The sequence below is a fragment of the Phaethon aethereus genome (assembly GCF_964289735.1).
Source record: "Phaethon aethereus genome assembly, chromosome: 38".
In the NCBI taxonomy this organism is placed as follows: Eukaryota; Metazoa; Chordata; class Aves; order Phaethontiformes; family Phaethontidae; genus Phaethon; species Phaethon aethereus.
This window is the reverse complement of record NC_138614.1, coordinates 93,204-110,911: the sequence shown is the minus strand read 5'-3', so window position 1 is coordinate 110,911 and position 17,708 is coordinate 93,204. Positions and strand designations below refer to the sequence as shown.

The window sequence follows — 17,708 nt, the reverse complement described above, 5'->3', positions numbered from 1 at the left end:
CCCCACAACTGCCTCCTCAGTCCCCCCCAGCCCCACAACTACCTCCCGAAGCCCCCCCAGCCCCACAACTGCCTCCTCAGTCCCCCCCAGCCCCACAACTACCTCCCGAAGCCCCCCCAGCCCCACAACTGCCTCCTCAGTCCCCCCAGCCCCACAACTACCTCCCGAAGCCCCCCCAGCCCCACAACTGCCTCCCAAAGCCCCCCCAGATGCCTCCTCAGTCCCCCCAGCCCCACAACTACCCCCCGAAGCCCCCCCAGACACTTCCTAAAGCCCCCCCCAGCCCCACAACTGCCTCCTCAGTCCCCCCAGCCCCACAACTACCTCCCGAAGCCCCCCCAGCCCCACAACTACCTCCCAAAGCCCCCCCAGATGCCTCCTCAGTCCCCCCCAGCCCCACAACTACCCCCCGAAGCCCCCCCAGACGCCTCCTAAAGCCCCCCCAGCCCCACAACTACCCCCCGAAGCCCCCCCAGACGCCTCCTAAAGCCCCCCCAGCCCCACAACTACCCCCCGAAGCCCCCCCAGACGCCTCCTAAAGCCCCCCCCAGCCCCACAACTGCCTCCTCAGTCCCCCCAGCCCCACAACTACCTCCCCACCCCCCCCCGCCCCCCACCTTCGGCCAGCTTGGCCATGAGCTGCAGGCGGCCGGTGGCCCCCACCAGCTCCACGTCCTCGCTGCCCTCGGGGAAGGTGATGTCGGTGGTGCCGTCCAGCCGCTCGGTCACCTGCCCCACACGCATGGGGCGGCCGGCCAGCTCGAAGCCGTTGAGCTGCTCCAGCGCCCGCCGGGCGCACTCGGCCTCCGCGAACTGGGGAGGGGGAGGAAGAGGAGGAGGGAGACGGGGTGAGGGGCGCGGCGGCGGCGGCGGCGCGCGCGGCGCGGGGCGGGGCTCACCGTGATGAAGCCGTAGCCCTTGGACTGGCCGGTGTCGGGGTCTCGCATCAGGACGATGCTGTCGATCTGGGGAGGGGAGGGGGGCGAGGAAAAGGGGGGAGCGCGGTCACGGCGGGGCCCGAAACGCGTCCCTGCGGTCCTCGGGGGTCGCCCCACGGCGCCACCGGGGTCCCAGGACCCCCAGCGGGTGCCCCCCAACCCCGGCGCCACGACGCAACCGCGTCCCCACGCCAACCCAACCCCGGCGCCATGACCCAACTTACATCCCAACGTCAACCCAACCCCGGCGCCATGACGCAACCGCATCCTCATGGCCCCCCAACCCCGGCGCCACGACGCAACCGCGTCCCCACGTCAACCCAACCCCATCGCCGTGACCCAACTGCGTCCTCATGGCCTCCCAACCCCGTCGCCATGACCCAATTGCGTCTCCACGTCAACCCAGCCCCATCGGCATGACGCAACCATGTCGTCATGACCCCCCAAGCCCGTCGTCAGGACCCAACCGCATCCTCATGGCCCCCTGAGCCCGTCGCCATGGCCCAAGTTACATCCCCACGTCAACCCAACCCCATCGCCACGACACAACCCCGTCGTCATGACCCCCGGACCCCATCGCCATGACCCAACATCAACCCAACCCTGTCAGCGTGACCCAACCGTGTCCTCATGGCCCCCCAAGCCCGTCGCCATGACCCAACCGCGTCCCCATGTCCCCCCATCCCCTTCCCCACGGCCCAACTGCGTCTCCACGTCAACCCAACCCCGTCGCCATGACCCAACCACGTCCTCACAGCCCCCCAAGGCCGTCGCCATGACCCCACTTACATGCCAACGTCAACCCACTCCTGTCATCATGACCCAACCGCATCCCCATGTCCCCCCATCCCCTTCCCCACGGCCCAGCTCCATCTCCACGTCAACCCAACCCTGTCACCATGACGCAACCGCGTCCTCATGACCCCCCGCCCCCATCATCATGACCCCAATTACATCCCAACGTCAACCCAACCCTGTCGCCATGACGCAACCGCGTGCTCATGTCCCCCCATCCCCTTCCCCACGACCCAACTGCGTCTCCACGTCAACCCAACCCCATCGCCATGACGCAACCGCCTCCCACGTCCCCCCAAACCCATCCCCACGACCCCCCAACCCCGTCCCCACGACCCAACCGCGTCTCCACGCCAACCTAACCCCATCGCCATGACACAACCGCCTCCCACGTCCCCCCAACCCCGTCCCCACGACCCAACCGCGTCCCCACGTCGACCCAGCCGCAGCCGCCGCCCCCCCGGCGCCCCGGCCCACCTTGCCGAAGGGCTCGAAGATGCCGCGCAGCATCTCCTTGGTGATGTTGCAGTGCAGTGAGCCCACGTAGAGGCGCATGGGGCCGCCGCTGCCCTTCTGCAGGTTGTTGGCCATGGCCGCCAGACGGTTCTTCTCCGCCTGGGGGGGCAATCCGGGGGGTAAGGGGGGGTCCCTCGGCCCCGCACAGGCTCCTCTGCACCCTCCTCCCCCGTGCGATGCCCTCCATCCTCCGGCGGTCCCCCGAAATCCCCGGGAACCCCAGCTCCGCTTGAGTCCGCCAGAGGCGCGACCCACAGGAACGGCCCCACGGCACCCCCACGCCCCCCAAAAACCTGCCAAAACCCCCAAGAACCTCCCCAAGCCCTAAAAGAACCCCCCCAGACTCCCCCAGAACCCCCAAAACCCCAACAGAACCCCCGCAAACCCCACAAGAACCTCCCCCAACCCCCCCCAGAACCTCCCCCAACCCCCTCAGAACCCCCACAAACCCCACAAGAACCTCCCCAAGCCCCCCAGAGCCCCCCCAAACCCTACAACAACCTCTCCAACCCCTCCAGACCCCCCAAAACCTCCCCAAACCCCACAAAACCCCCCAAAACCTCCTCAAACCCTAACCCCCCCCAAACTCCCCCACAATCCCCTCAAACCCTCCCCAAACCCCCCAAGAACTTCCCCCAACCCCCCCAGAACCCCCCAAATCTTACAACACCCCCCCCCCCAGACCCCATAAGTGCCCCCCTCAAGCCCCTCAACCCCCTCTTAGAGACCTTCCCGCGCTCTTGAGACCCTCCCTCAGCCCGAAGGCAACCCCCCGGGGACCCTCCCGGCCCCGCGAACCCCACAGGCGCCTTCCCCTCGCTCCCACGCCCCCCCCCCCCCAGCCCACCTGGGAGGCCTGGACGATGATGGGGACCCCGAGGAGCCGCTGGCCGGTCAGGCCGATGGCCAAGGGCACCGACTGGATCTCGCAGAACTCCACGTAAGCGATGCCCTTGGAGCGCCGCGAGTTGCGGTCCGAGATGATGCGTACGTCCCGCACCTGGGGAGAGGGAGGGCGTCGGTGAGGAGGGGTCCGGGGCGGGCGGGGGGCCTTGCGCGCGCGTCCGTCCCCCCCAGGAAGGACGTCCCGACCTTGCCCACGGCGGAGAAGAAGTCCTCCAGGTCGCGGGGACGGATGCGGGCGGCCAGCTGCATGCAGAAGACGGTGCGGGCGTCCCGCTCCTCGGGGCTCAGGCTACCCAGGGGCTCCCTGGGGAAGGGGCGGCGGGGAGGGGGACACACGGGCGGGGACGGGGGCGTCACCTCGCCGCCGCCGCCCCGCCGCCGCCCCGCCGCCACCCCGCCGCCGCCCCGACTCACCGCACGGGGCTCTTCTCCCGGTAGAGCGGGCTCTTGCTGTGGCCGAAACGGCGCCTGGAGGGGGGGAGCGGCGGGGAGGGGGGGGTCAGCGGGGTGTTGTGGGGGAGCTGGGGGGGTTTGGGGGGGGTTTTGGGGGTGAAGGAGTACCGGGCTCGCTCCTCCCGCCGGCGCTCCCGGCTGCGGGAGCGGCTTCCCCGCCGGCGCTCCCGGCTGCGGCTGCGGTGACGGCTGCGGCGATCCCGGCTGCGGCTGCGACGGCGACGGTCCCTGTCCCGGTCCCGGCTGCGGCTGGCGGGGGGCACGCGCGCAAGCGCAGGGTCACCCCAAAACCCACCCACCCCCTGCCCCAAAGCCCTCAAAAACCCCCTCGCTGCCGCCCCACCTGTGTCTGTGGTCACGGCTCCGGCTCCGGCTCCGGCTCCTCTTCTTCCTGCTGCTGTAGTGGGGGGGCGGGGGGTGAAGACCCCCACACCCGTCCCCCCCGGCACCCTCTTAAGCGCCCTCCCAGCCTCCGGTCACCCCAAAAACCCTCGTGGCCCCCCCATATACTTTAAATCCCCCCCCAACATCCCAAATCCCCTCCCCAAGCCCCTCGGTATTTTGCGGCATCTCCCCCCCCGCCCCGGCTTCAATCTGCCCCGCGGCCCCTAAACTCCCTTTAATCACCCCAAAATCTCCCCCCGGTACCCCGAGCCCCCCCAGGCCCCGCCACGGCCCCCCCAAACGGCTCCAACCTGCTCCCGCTGCTGCTCCCGCTCTCCTTCTTGGCCTCTTTGCTCGTCTCCTCTGCCGGCTGCTGAGGGGGGGACACACCGGCACCGCTGAGACCCCCCCCCCCCGCACCCCCAAAATGACCGGCACCCCGAAACACACCCCCCAGCCAGACCCCCAACCTCACCTGCGCCGCGGGGGTCTCCGTCTGCACCTTGGAGGGGCCGGGCTGCGCCTGGAGTTGGGAGGGGGCGACATGTCAGAGCCCCGAAATCCCCCCCCCAGGGGTGACCCCAGTGCCCCCCGAGAGACGTTAGAGCGCTAAGGGTGCCCCCAAAACCCCAACGCAACCCCAAAACGGCCCTAAAAGCCCCTTTAGAGGAATCCCAGCCCCTTTAAGAGACACCAAAACCTCTTTAGGAGGGTCTGACGTCGCTTCACGTGGCCCCAGACCTTGTCTAGGTCACCCCTAACCCTCCCCGGAGGTCCCCAAAACCCTTCAGCTCGCCCCAAGCCCCCCGAAATGACAACAAAAAACCCCTCGAAAGACCTCGTGACCCGCAAACCCCTTAAGCGACCCCAAAACGCTTTCCAGTGACCTTAAACCCCCTTTAGGTGACCCTCAAACCCCTTTAAGGGACCCCAAACCCCCCTTTAGATAACCCCAAGCCCCCCCAGATGACCTCAAGCCCCCTTTAAGTGACCCCAACCCCCTCCAGGTGACCCCTAAACTCCTTTAGGTGACCCGCAAACCCCTTTAAGGGACCCCAAGCCCCCCCAGATGACCTCAAACCCCCTTTAAGTGACCCCAACCCCCTCCAGGTGACCCCTAAACCCCTTTAGGTGACCCCAAGCCCCCTTAAGCGACCCCCAAGCCCCCTTAAGCAACTCTCCCCCACCTCTTCCTTTTTGTAGGGCGCCTCCAGCATGGCCTCGATGACGATGTCGAAGTCGTCCGACGTCATGGCGTCCGTCTGCACCGCCGGGTTGACACGTGACGTGGGGGGGACGCACACGTCGGGGTCCGATCTGTGTCCCCCCGCCCCCCACGTCCCCGATACCCCCCGGCTGTCCCCGAAGTCCCCTCGTCGCCCCCCCCCCCCCCCCTTACCCACAACGCCCCGGGGGTCGTCACTCCCCCCCCGCCCCCCTCCCGGCTCACCGGGTCCTGCAGCGGGTTCGAGCCCCCCGCCTCCATCTTGGGCCCGCCTGGGGGGCTCCCCCCGGGTGCTCGCGCGGGTCCGGGGCTCTTCCTGAGCAGAGGAGGTAGCAATGAGGTCACGGGCTGAGCGATGAGGTCACCCGCCCGGCGGTGAGGGCTCGCGCCGAGCCCAAACCCCCCCAATTCGCCCCAAAAGCCGAGCTGCCTCCCCCCTTCCCCCAGCTGCCCCACGTGTGTGTGCGGGGGGGGGGGGGGAACGGGACGACGACAAGCCCCGCCCCCGCCGCCTTAAGCCCCGCCCCCCAGCGGGGCAAACCACGCCCCTTCCCGGGAACGGCGCAGGACCCCCCGCGCCGCCAGCCCCCGCCCCTCGCGAGCAAGCCACGCCCCCTCGCGGCGGGGCGGTGGCGCAGCCCCGCGCATGCGCACTGACCGCTTCTCCCCCCCCCCCCCCCAGCTCCCTCGGCCTCCGCCGCCGCCGCTCCTCGCCCTCCTCCCCGCCGCTTCCCTCCGCCGCTCTCCCCCCCCCACCCCGTGATGACGCCATCACCGTGCCGTGTGACGTGTTCCTCCCCGGCGCTTACCGGCCCCCCTGGGCTGGCGGCGGCGGCGGCCCGGACGCGGCGTTAAGATGGCGGCGGCCTCCAGAACCTTCCCCCCCCTCCCTCCCTCCTCCCTCGCCGCCGCCGCGCAGGCGCGCCCCGCGCCCTGCCCCCGCCACGCAACCATTGGCCACCGCGCCCGCCTTCTCCTTCCTTCTATTGGCTGACGGCGCTCAGAGAGGAGGGCGATGAAGCGGCGGCGGCGCTGATTGGCCCGAAGCGGGGAAAGAAGGCGGGGCGAACCGCAGGCAACCCGATTGGCTGGCAAGGGCGGCTGGGCTGATTGGCCGCGGCACAGCGGGTGGGCGGGGCTGAGCGCGTTTTCACCTCCTCGTTGGCCCCACCCTTTGCGCCGTCGCCGTGGAAACGCGGTTACCCCGCCCCGCCCTTGCGCGGTCGCCGTGGAAACGCGGCCTAGTCGGGCCCGGGGCAGCCTGCGCTAAGATGGCGGCTGGCGTGGGGTCGAAATGGCCGCCCTTCCCCTCCCCACCCCAACTGAAAGGGCTTCAGCGCGCCCCGAGGAGCTCCGCAGTGCCAGGAAGGGGCTAAATATCCAGACTAACCCCCCCCAAATCAGCTACAAGAGGCAAGGTCACCATGGGGATGGGACCAAGGTGCCAAGATGGCCGCCCTCACATCAACCCCGCTCAACATGGCCGCCGCAATCGCCACCCCCCCCCCCCCAAAATGTCTGCCAGGAAGCCGAGAAGTAAAGTCAAGGCCTTTATTGAGGCGGCGTCTCTCAGAGGCCGATGGTGTAGGAGCGGCCGGTGGGGTTGTGGAGGGCGGAGCAGGCGGGGGCGGTCACCGCCCACTCGTACCACACCTTCTTGGGCGTGGCGCAGCGCCAGAAGGCCACCGACACGTCCTCGCCCGCCCGCACCGCCAGCGGCTGCTGTGGGGGACGGAAAGGAGGAGGGAAGGGGGTGAGCAAGATGGCCGCCCGGGTGCCGAGAGGAAGATACACGATGTTCTACCGGAGCCAAGACGGCCAGGGCTCAAGATGGCCACCCCAAGATGGCCAACCTTGACCGCAACCCAAAATGGACGCCTTTACGCCAATCCAAGATGGCCGCTCTCCCTCCAAGCCCAAGATGGCCGACCAGATGTGGCCAACCTCCACCCAAAGCCAACCCTAGATGGCCAACCTTGCGCCAAACCCAAGACGGCCACCCTCCTACCAACCCAAGACGGCCAACCTCAACCCAAGCCCAAGATGGCCAACACAAGGTGGCCAACGCCTACCCAAACCAGGGGTGGCCAACCCCAGCCCAAGCGCAAGATGGCCAACCCAAGCGCAAGATGGCCAACCCAAGCGCAAGATGGCCAACCCAAGCCCAAGATGGCCAACCCAAGCCCAAGATGGCCAACCCAAGCCCAAGATGGCCAACCCAAGCCCAAGCCCAAGATGGCCAACCCAAGCTCAAGATGGCCAACCTCAACCCAAGCCCAAGATGGCCAACGCAAGGTGGCCAACGCCTACCCAAACCAGGGGTGGCCAACCCCAACCCAATCCAAGATGGCCACCCTCCTGCCAAGCTCAAGATGGCCGCCACCCCGCGGGACCCACCTTGATGGGGAAGAAGATGGGGAACCAGGAGAACATGCCCGGTGAGTGCGTCTCGGGGCGGATACCTGCGGGGTCACGACCCTGCTGACCTCTGACCCCCACCCCTTCACCTACCAGCCCCCTGTCGAGGCCCCGCCCTCTGACGCTTCACTTCACCCCATAGATCGCGCTGGCCCCACCCCGTTGCCCCACTGATGCTCCCAAGCCCCTCCCACTTTTTGACGCTGTTGACCCACCACTCTTCCCCTTGGCTCCCGTTGACCCCCAGCTCTGCCCACTTGACCCCTGACCCCACCTCTTTGCCCCAACCCCACCCACTTCACCCCACTGACCCCCCCAAGCCCCGCCCCCCCCCGACCTTGACCTCAACCCAACGCCATTGACCACCAACACCCTCACGTCTCCACCCCCTCGGCCCCGTTGACCCCCCCGTTGGCCCAGTTGACCCCCACCGCCCACCGCCATTGGCCGGTCGCCCCCTCAGGCCCCACCCTCTCTTGGCCCCGCCCTTACTGAGCGTGATGTCACCGTAGAGCGTGGTCTCAAAGTAGCCGGCGAAGCCGTGGAGGACGGTGTTCACCTCCACCCGGAAGGACAGGCGGCGGTAGCGGCTGTTGTCCCGGGTGGGGTCTGTCGGGCAGGGCGGGGTCACACCCACCCCGTGAGGTCACACCCCGTGACATCACCAAGGAGAACCTCCCCCCCAGCCCGCCAGAGGTCCCGCCCCACAGCTTGGTCCCTCCAGAGGTGGACGACAAGGCTCCGCCCCGCAGCGGGCGTGGTAGCTGAGGCCCCACCCCACAGCGGGCGCGGTAGCCGAGGCCCCACCCCACAGCGGGCGTGGCCGCTGAGGCCCCGCCCCCTCACCTGGGTTGGGGTGCCGGAAGGAGAAGCAGGGCTGGGGCGGCGCCAGCTGGTGGAAGTTGTGCAGCCGCACGACGTACGGCATCTCGAACTGCGCCTGCGAGACCCCCGGGGAGACCCTCAGCCCGCCCCACGGCCGCCCCACGGCCGCCCCACGGCTCCCCCCACGGCTCCGCCCCACGGCTGCCCTACCTCGGGGTCGCGGTCGCGCTCGCGGCAGGCGCGCACCTCGTTGTACAGCTTGGAGGAGGAGATGGGCGCCAGGAAGGAGGTGTAGGCGCAGGGGATGCTCACCCCGTCCGCTGTGGGGCGCGGCCGTCAGCCCCACGGGGAACCCGGCCCTCCGGCCCGGCCCCGGGGGGCCCGCAGCCCCGCCCCACAGCTCCCCGAACCCCACTATAGAGCCCCCCTGCAGCCCCGACCCCAGCCCCACAGCCCCCTGAATCCCACTATACAGCCCCACAAAGACCTGACCTCAGCCCCACTGCCCCGACCCCAGCCCCACAGCCCCCCAAATCCCACTGTACAGCCCCACAAAGACCTGACCCCAGCCCCACAGCCCCCCAAACCCCACTATAAAGCCCCCACGGCCCCCCCAAACCCCACTATAAAAGCCCCACAAAGACCTGACCTCAGCCCCACTGCCCCGACCCCAGCCCCACAGCCCCCCGAATCCCACTGTACAGCCCCACAAAGACCTGACCCCAGCCCCACAGCCCCCCGAACCCCACTATACAGCCCCACAAAGACCTGACCCCAGCCCCACAGCCCCGACTCCCGCCCCACAGCCCCCCAAACCCCACTATACAGCCCCATAAAGACCTGACCTCAGCCCCACAGCCCCCCGAATCCCACTATACAGCCCCACAGCCCCCCAAACCCCACTATAAAGCCCCCCGCAGCCCCGACCCCAGCCCCACAGCCCCCCAAACCCCATCCTGAGCCCCACCACCCCCCACATCCCCACTCCAGAGGCCCCCCCCGGCCGCCCCCCACATCCCACCCTTGAGGCAGTGCTGGGCCCCGTCGAGGCACTCGGGCGACAGCTCGTTGTCGGCGAAGGAGCCCAGCAGCTCCGAGACCACCAGGTCGGCCCCCTCGGGCGCCCGCCAGTCCCGCATGTCCCGGGCGACCACCGTCACCTGCGCCCCCCACTCCTCGTACTGCCAGCTCTCCAGCCTGGGGGGCACGGGGCCGCCGTCGGTGGGGCTGCCGGGCCGGCCGGCGCGGCTTTGGGGGTCACGACAGCTCCGGGCCTCGGGGGATCTCACAGCCCCCCGCGTTTCGGGGTGCGGGGGGGGTTACGGGGCCCCGTAGGCAGTTTCGGGGGGCAGCCGGGGGGCACGGCTATGGGGCGACTCACGTCACGACGGCGTTGGGGTTCTTCTCCACGGCGTAGACGCGGACCCGCCGGGCCGCCTGCCGCGCCGCCCGCAGCGTGGCGTTTACCAGCGGCCCCCGCCCGGCCCCCAGCACCATCACCACCCTGGGGGGCGGGGGCCTGTCAGTGGGGCGCCCCATAGCCGGGGGTGCCCTACGGAGAGCCCCATGGCGACAGGAAATGGGGGTGACCCAGCGGGACCTACGGGGATGGGGGTGACCCATAGGGCCGTGGGGCAGCCTATAGGGCCGTGGGGCACCTTATAGGGCCATGGGGCGCCCCATAGGGCTGTGGAGTGCCCTATATGGCCGTGGAGAGCCCTATAGAGCTGTTGGGTGCACCATAGGGCTGTGGGGCGTCCCATAAGCCTGTGGGGCACCCTATAGGGATGTGGGGCGGTCTATAGGGCTGTTGGGTGCTCTATAGGGCCATGGAGTGCACCATAGGGACATGGGGTGGTCTCTAGGGCTGTTGGGCGCCCTATAGGGCCATGGGGCGCCCCATAGGGCTGTTGGGTGCCCTATAGGGCCGTGCGGTGCCCTATAGGGCCATGGGGTGCCCCATAGGGCCGTGAGGCGATCTATAGAGCTGTTGGATGCACCATAGGGCTGTGGGGTGTCCCATAGGCCGGTGGGGCGCCCTATAGGGACATGGGGCACCCTACAGGACTGTTGCGTGCCCTATAGGGCCACGGGGCGCACCATAGAGCTGTTGGGTGCCTTATAAAGCCGTGGGGCGCACCATAGGGCTGTGGGGCGGTCTATAGGGCCGTGGAGCGCACCATAGGGCTGTTGGGTGCCCTATAGGGCCGTGAGGCACACCATAGGGCTGTGGGGCGGTCTATAGGACTGTGGGGCGCACCATAGGGCTGTGGGGCGGTCTATAGGGCTGTGGGGTGCCCCATAGGGCCGGGGGGGGGCACTCACTGGACGTTGGCGTCCTTCTCCTCCTCGGGGACGCGGTCCAGCAGGCACTTATAGATAGCCTGGAGAGGGCGGGGAAAATGCTGATGAGGGGTGGGGCCAGGCACTGGCCCTGCCCCCCAGCCCCACCCACCTGGCTCCAGGCCCCGCCCACCTGCTGGTACTGGGAGTATTTGATTGGGTCCTTCTCAAACACCTCGTAGGTCTGCGACTCCAGGTTGTCCATCAGGGGCTGGTGAGGGGGCGGGGCCGGTGAGGGACACACCCCTGCCACACCCCTTCCCACAGACCCCCCCATTCATAGCACATGTCTCCACCCACCTTGACCCCACCCCCCCAGTATGACTCCTCCCCTTCAACTTAGCCACTCCTGCTGGGTGAAGCCACACCCCCATGAGGCCACACCCCCTCAGGCATTCTCAATCCCTACCTCTGCCCCAAGTCCCGCCCCCCCAGTGGCCACACCCCCACACAAACCCATGCCCATGCTTTGACCACGCCCCTTCATTTCACAGCTCCTCCTGAACCACCCCCCTAACCACGCCCCCTGGTAGAAGCCCCACCCCTTTCCCCTCCTCCAGCTCAACCCCTGCTTGCCTCTGCTCACCCATGTAGCCCCGCCCCCGGGAAGCCCCGCCCCCGGGAAGCCCCGCCCACCTGGAGGGGGGACTGGAGGTAGTCCTCGTAGCCACGGGCGAAGAGCTCGTAGGCCGACGGGGGGGGCCGGTGCTGGCCCAGGTGCTCCAGGTACTGCAGGTAGGAGCCCAGCGGCTTCCCCCCGTGCCGGGGGGCCCCCACCACCACCACCTGCACCTCCAGCTGGGGGGCACAGGGGTCAGGGACCCCGAGGCACCCCCCGCGGCCTTCCCCCAGCCCCTTAAACCCCCCCCCCCCCCACACACACACCTTGAGGAGGCGGAAGACGAGGCGCTGGTGGAGGCGGGAGAGGACGGGGAAGCCCTTCTTGTTGGTGAGGAAGACGCTGGTGGGGAGGATGGCCGCCTTCACCGGCTCCCCCAGCCACCGGTCAATGGCCGCCCCCGACGGCAGGTCTGCCCCCACCTCCAGGGCTGCCGGGAGGGGGCGGGGTCAGCGCTTGGCCCCGCCCACAAGGGCCTGCCCCCGCCCCCAGGGGCCTGCTCCCCCCCCCCATCAGCTTCATCCACAGCCCACCCGCCTTGGGCTTGGCCCTGCCTGTGCCTCCGTAGCCACACCCACAAGGTCCAGGCCCCACCCTCTTTGGCTCTAGCTCCTCCTATGCCTGTGGCCACACCCACAGGCCTCAGACTCCGCCCCTGAGGTGTAGCTCCTCCCATAAACACTGCCACGCCCCCCCACACTCTAGTTCTGCTTTAAAGCAAGTGCTGTATTTCTAAAACCACACCCCCAGGGCCCTGGCCACACCCCCTGCTGTTACAGCTCCTCCCACACCACCATAGCCCCACCCATGGCCCCAGGCTCCACCCCCTCAGCTCCCAGCCCCTCCCACACCAGGCCACACCCCCACACTCTGGCTCCACCCTCTCACATCTCTCCTGATGGAGGATCAATCCCTCCATCACCCTGTAGCCCCGCCCCAGCTCACAGCCCCGCCCCCGGCCCCACCCCTCCCCACAGGCCCCGCCCCCACTCACCGACCCCCACTCTCTTATTGTAGTCGCAGAGGGTGCGGAAGTTGTGCCACCTGGGGGGGGGGACACACGGGGGGTCACCCCACATCCCCCCGGGACCCCCACTCACCCCCCAGCCCCCCCCACCCCCACTACCCCCTCCCCAGCCCCTAGAATCACCCCCCAGGACCCCCCCCCCCCAAATACCCCCCCAGGACTCCCCCCACCCCAAATACCCCCCCAATACCCCCCCCAGCCCCCCAGGACCCCCCCCCAGCCCAAATACCCCCCCAATACCCCCCCAGGACCCCCCCCAGCCCAAATACCCCCCCAGGACCCCCCCAGGACTCCCCCCCCCCCAAATACCCCCCCAGGACCCCCCCAGGACTCCCCCCCCCCCCAAATACCCCCCCAGGACTCCCCCCACCCCAAATACCCCCCCAATACCCCCCCCAGCCCCCCAGGACCCCCCCCAGGACACCCCCCCCCCAAATACCCCCCCAGGACTCCCCCCACCCCAAATACCCCCCCAATACCCCCCCCCAGCCCCCCAGGACCCCCCCAGGACACCCCCCCCCCAAATACCCCCCCAGCCCCCCCGGACCCCCCCAGGACCCCTCACCAGAGCCAGGTCTTCTCCTCGGCCGCCCCCTCGGGCCCCCCCTCGGGCGCCGCCTCGTTCCCGATCAGGTCGTCCCGCACGTCCTCGGGTGCCAGGAGGGGCACCCGCACCCAGAACTGCCCCGCCCCCCCCAGTCACATCCAGTAACCACCAGTGCCTCCCAGTCACCCCCCGGGCTCCCCGCCCACCCCCCGCCGGAGTGTTTCACCGTCTCCCAGTGCCCCCCCCCGGGGCTCCTCGGTGCGTCCCAGTGCCTCCCAGTGACCCCTTACTTCCAGGCTCTCCCCGTGCCCCCCAGTAATCCCCGGGGGTCTCCCACTGCCTCCCAGTTACAGCTTAAACCCTCCCAGTGACACCCAGCAACCCCCCTGTAATCTTTCAGGGTCTCCCAGTGCCCCCCAGTAAATTCCCTGGGGCCTCCCAGTACCCCAAATTCCCCTTCCAACATCTCCCAGTTCCCCCAAGCCCCCCCCCAGTACCTCCCAGTGCCCCCAAAACCACCCCCAGTGCCCCCAATCCCCCTCCTGGTGCCTCCCAGTGCCGCCAAAACCACTCCCAGTGCCCCCAGTCCCCCTCCCAGTTCCCCCAAGCCCCCCCCAGTACCCCCAAAACCACTCCCAGTGCCCCCAATCCCCCGCCCAGTGCCCCCGAACCCACCCCCAGTGCCTCCCAGTGCCCTCAGCCCCACTCCCAGTGCCCCCAATCCCCCTCCCGGTGCCTCGCAGTGCCCCCAAAACCACTCCCAGTGCCCCCAATCCCCCTCCCGGTGCCTCCCAGTGCCCCCAAACCCACCCCCAGTGCCTCCCAGTGCCCTCTGCCCCCCTCCCAGTGCCCCCACCATGGCGCTGTGGTGGCCGGTGTGGATGTGGGCGCAGAGCACCCGCGCCAGGTTGGGGTTCTCCGCCTGGCTCAGGGGGAGCAGGAAAGCGGGGAGCCCCAGGTACGCCCCGAAATTCAGCTCCTGCAGCATGGCCTGGGGGAGGCGGGGGGTTAGGGGGGCACCCCCGCCCCCCCGGGGTCCCCCCCCCCCGGGGTCCCAGCCCCCCCCGGCCCCGCTCACCGCCTCCGAGTTCCGGCGGACGTGCTCCAGCGCGGAGTCGGGCCGGATCCAGGGCGACAGCTTCCCCACCACGAGGGTGTTCCAGTCTGGGGGGGGGGCGCGTTGGGGGCTGCCCCACGGGGGGGCTGGGTGCCGCTCCCCCCCCCCACGGGGGCCCCGGGGTGCTACGGGGCGGGGGGGGGGGCCCCCAGCCCCTCTAGGGGGTCGCGGGGTGCTATGGGGGGCCCCGTAGGCTCTTTAGGGGGTCCCGGGGTGCCGTAAGAGGTCCCACAGGACCCTATAGTGCTATAGGGGTCCCAAAGAGGACCGATGGTGCTATAGGGTGTCCCAGACGAAACCCATGGTGCTATATAGGATCCCAGGGTGCCATAGGGGTCCCAGAGGGGACCTGTGGTGCTATAAGGGCTCTCAGGGTGCCATAGGGATCCCAGAGACGACCTATGGTGCTAAAGGAGGTCCCAGAGGGGGTCCCAGGGTGCCATAGGGGTCCCAGGGTGCCACAGGGGTCCCAGAGGAGACCTGCAGTGCTATAGAATGTCCCAAAAAGGACCTGTGGTGCTATAGGGGGTCCCAGGGTGCCAAAGGGTCCCAGAGGGGACCTGTGGTGCTAAATGAGGTCCCAGAGGGGTCCCAATGTGCCATAGGGGGTCCCCAGGGTGCCATAGGGGTCCAAGAGAGGACCTGTGGTGCTATAAGGGGTCCCAGAGTGCCAAGGGGTGCCAGAGGGGACCTATAGTGCTATAGGGTGTCCCAGAAAAGACCTGTGGCGCTATAGGGGTTCCAGAGGGGACCTATGGTGCTAAAGGAGGTCCCAGAGGGGTCCCAGTGTGCCATAGGGGTCCCAGGGTGCCATAGGGGGTCCGAGAGGGACTAATGCTGCTATAGGGGGTCCCAGGGTGCCATAGGGGGTCCCAGAGGGGACCTGTAGTGGTATAGGCGGTCCCAAAAACAACCCATACTGTCATAGGGATTCTAGGGTGCCATATAAAATCCTACAGGGCCCTACAGTACTATAGGGGGTCCCAGGGTGCCAGAGGGATCCCAGAGACGACCTATGGTGCTAAAGGAGGTCCCAGAGGGGGTCCCAGGGTGCCATAGGGGTCCAGGGTGCCATAGGGGTCCCAGGGTGCCACAGGGGTCCAGAGGAGACCCGCAGTGCTATAGAATGTCCCAAAAAGGACCTGTGGTGCTATAGGGGGTCCCAGGGTGCCAAAGGGTCCCAGAGGGGACCTGTGGTGCTAAATGAGGTCCCAGAGGGGTCCCAATGTGCCATAGGGGGTCCCCAGGGTGCCATAGGGGTCCAAGAGAGGACCTGTGGTGCTATAAGGGGTCCAGAGTGCCAAGGGGTGCCAGAGGGGACCTATAGTGCTATAGGGTGTCCCAGAAAGACCTGTGGTGCTATAGGGGTTCCAGAGGGGACCTATGGTGCTAAAGGAGGTCCCAGAGGGGTCCCAGTGTGCCATAGGGGGTCCCAGGGTGCCATAGGGGGTCCGAGAGGGACTAATGCTGCTATAGGGGTCCAGGGTGCCATAGGGGGTCCCAGAGGGGACCTGTAGTGGTATAGGCGGTCCCAGAAACAACCCATACTGTCATAGGGATTCTAGGGTACCATATAGAATCCTACAGGGCCCTACAGTACTATAGGGGTCCCAGGGTGCCAGAGGGGTCCCAGAGGGACCTGTGGTCCCATAGGGGGTCCCAGAGGGGTCTCAGGGTGCACAGGGGGTCCCAGAGGGGGTCTCAGGGTGCCACAGGGGGTCCCAGAGGGGGTCCCAGAGGGGGTCTCAGGGTGCCACAGGGGTCCCAGAGGGGGTCCCAGAGGGGGTCTCAGGGTGCCACAGGGGTCCCAGAGGGGTCTCAGGGTGCCACAGGGGGTCCCAGAGGGGGTCCCAGAGGGGGTCTCAGGGTGCCACAGGGTCCCAGAGGGGGTCTCAGGGTGCCACAGAGGGTCCCAGAGGGGTCCAGAGGGGGTCTCAGGGTGCCACAGGGGTCCCAGAGGGGGTCCCAGAGGGGTCTCAGGGTGCCACAGGGGTCCAGAGGGGGTCTCAGGGTGCCACAGGGGGTCCCAGAGGGGGTCCCAGAGGGGTCTCAGGGTGCCACAGGGGTCCCACAGGGGGTCTCAGGGTGCCACAGAGGGTCCCAGAGGGGTCCCAGAGGGGGTCTCAGGGTGCCACAGGGGTCCCAGAGGGGGTCTCAGGGTGCCACAGGGGGTCCCAGAGGGGGTCCCAGAGGGGGTCTCAGGGTGCCACAGGGGTCCCAGAGGGGGTCTCAGGGTGCCACAGAGGGTCCCAGAGGGGGTCCCAGAGGGGGTCTCAGGGTGCCACAGGGGTCCCAGAGGGGGTCCCAGAGGGGGTCTCAGGGTGCCACAGGGGTCCCAGAGGGGGTGCCACAGGGGGTCCCAGGGTGCCACAGGGGTCCCAGAGGGGGTCCCAGAGGGGGTCCCAGGGTGCCACAGGGGGTCCCACAGGGGGTCCCGCAGGGGGTCCCGCAGGGGGTCCCGCAGGGCCCCGCGGCACCACGGGGGTCCCAGGAGGCCGCGCAGGTGCCCGGGTCTCACCGCGTCCGGAGAGCAGGAGGTCGGAGCGCGTCTGCGGCCCGGGCCGGCCCCGCGCCGGGTCCAGGCCGAACTCCCGCCGGTGCCGGGGGTGGAAGAGCGGCAGGCACAGGAAGTCGAACCTGGGGGGGGGCCCCCCGAAGGTCAGAGGTCAGGGCAGAGGTCACCCCCAGCCCCCCCCTCATCCCGCGACCCCTCACCCCTGCCGGGCCACGGCCCCCAGCGCCCCCGCCACCTCCGGGACGCAGCTGAGGTCGCGGCCGCTGGAGACGCGGGCAGCGCCCGCCGCCCCCGGCCCCGCCGCCCGCCATCACTGCCGCGCGCGCGCCGCCCGCGCCCCGCCCCTCGCCGCCGCGCCCCGCCAATCGCCGCGCCTCGCCCGCCCCCGCCCGCCAATCGCCTCGGCCGTCCGTCGCGCCGGTACCGCCCCGCCGGGCTGCGGGCCTATCCCCGCGCGCCGCCGGTGGCTTGCGCCTGGCTCCGCCTCCGCCGGCGCGGGCCTATCGCCGCGCGAACAGGGCTCGTCGATCATGCCGCTCGCCGCCTGCCAATCACCGCCTTCCCGCCCCGCCCCCTTACGCGCGCCTATCGCGGGCCCGCGCCGCCTGCCAATCACCTTGGCTCCGCCCCGCGCGGCTCAACCTATCCCCGCACCCCGCCGGCCATCCCGCCCGGCTCCGCCCTATCGCTGCGCCGCGCCGCCTGCCAATAGCCCTCCCCTCCACTTAGCTCCGCCCCCCGCGGCGCTGTCCGCCCATCCCTGCAGCCGCAGCGCCTGCCGATCACCCTCCGACGCCCCGCCCACCGGAACGAGGGGGCGTGGCCTGCGGAGCTGAGGCGCGCGTGTCCCCCCGCGAGAAAAAGAGCGCAGGCGGGGGGGGGGGGGGGGGCGATGCGCACGTGCCTTTATTGCTGTGGTTGCCACGGCGACGGCGTCGCGACAGTGCCGGCGTCGCGCCGCGGCTGGTGTAGCGACAGGTCCGGCGTCGCGACAGAGCTGGTGTCGCGCAGCGGCCGCCGTCGCGATAGGGCCGTCGTCGCGCCAGGGCCGCCGTCGCGCCAGGGGCCGCCGTCGCGATA

General features: G+C 69.4%; 2 protein-coding genes across 5 annotated transcripts; both read right to left on the bottom strand.

The window, feature by feature from the left end:
• Window positions 1–617: 617 nt before the first annotated feature.
• RBM23 (RNA binding motif protein 23) lies at window positions 618–5,478 on the bottom strand (the record flags this gene model as incomplete). The annotated part of the gene is made up of 11 exons (XM_082012420.1): window positions 618–813; window positions 900–965; window positions 2,211–2,348; window positions 3,097–3,249; window positions 3,342–3,459; window positions 3,570–3,857; window positions 3,952–4,005; window positions 4,304–4,365; window positions 4,468–4,515; window positions 5,180–5,254; window positions 5,392–5,478. Coding segments are annotated over 11 exons (1,285 nt in total), but the record flags the coding sequence as incomplete, so codon positions are not given.
• Window positions 5,479–6,786: 1,308 nt separating this feature from the next.
• On the bottom strand, window positions 6,787–16,926 carry PRMT5 (protein arginine methyltransferase 5; the record flags this gene model as incomplete). Of its 4 annotated transcripts, none has more annotated exons than XM_082012424.1 (17): window positions 16,829–16,926; window positions 16,632–16,750; window positions 14,075–14,160; window positions 13,853–13,987; window positions 13,015–13,130; window positions 12,417–12,466; window positions 11,689–11,852; window positions 11,440–11,601; window positions 10,937–11,014; window positions 10,786–10,844; window positions 9,842–9,964; window positions 9,482–9,687; window positions 8,671–8,780; window positions 8,482–8,575; window positions 8,128–8,244; window positions 7,615–7,679; window positions 6,787–6,939 (listed from the first exon to the last, which is right to left on the bottom strand). In XM_082012424.1, the coding sequence occupies exons 4-17, from the start codon at window positions 13,982–13,984 to the stop codon at window positions 6,787–6,789; spliced, it is 1,629 nt and encodes a 542-aa protein (XP_081868550.1). In that variant the 5' UTR covers window positions 13,985–13,987; window positions 14,075–14,160; window positions 16,632–16,750; window positions 16,829–16,926. The 4 variants fall into 4 exon arrangements, with proteins under 4 accessions (XP_081868550.1, XP_081868551.1, XP_081868552.1 ...); XM_082012425.1 differs by having other exon boundaries at window positions 9,482–9,657; XM_082012426.1 differs by having other exon boundaries at window positions 8,707–8,780; window positions 9,482–9,657.
• Between the last annotated feature and the right edge of the window lie 782 nt (window positions 16,927–17,708).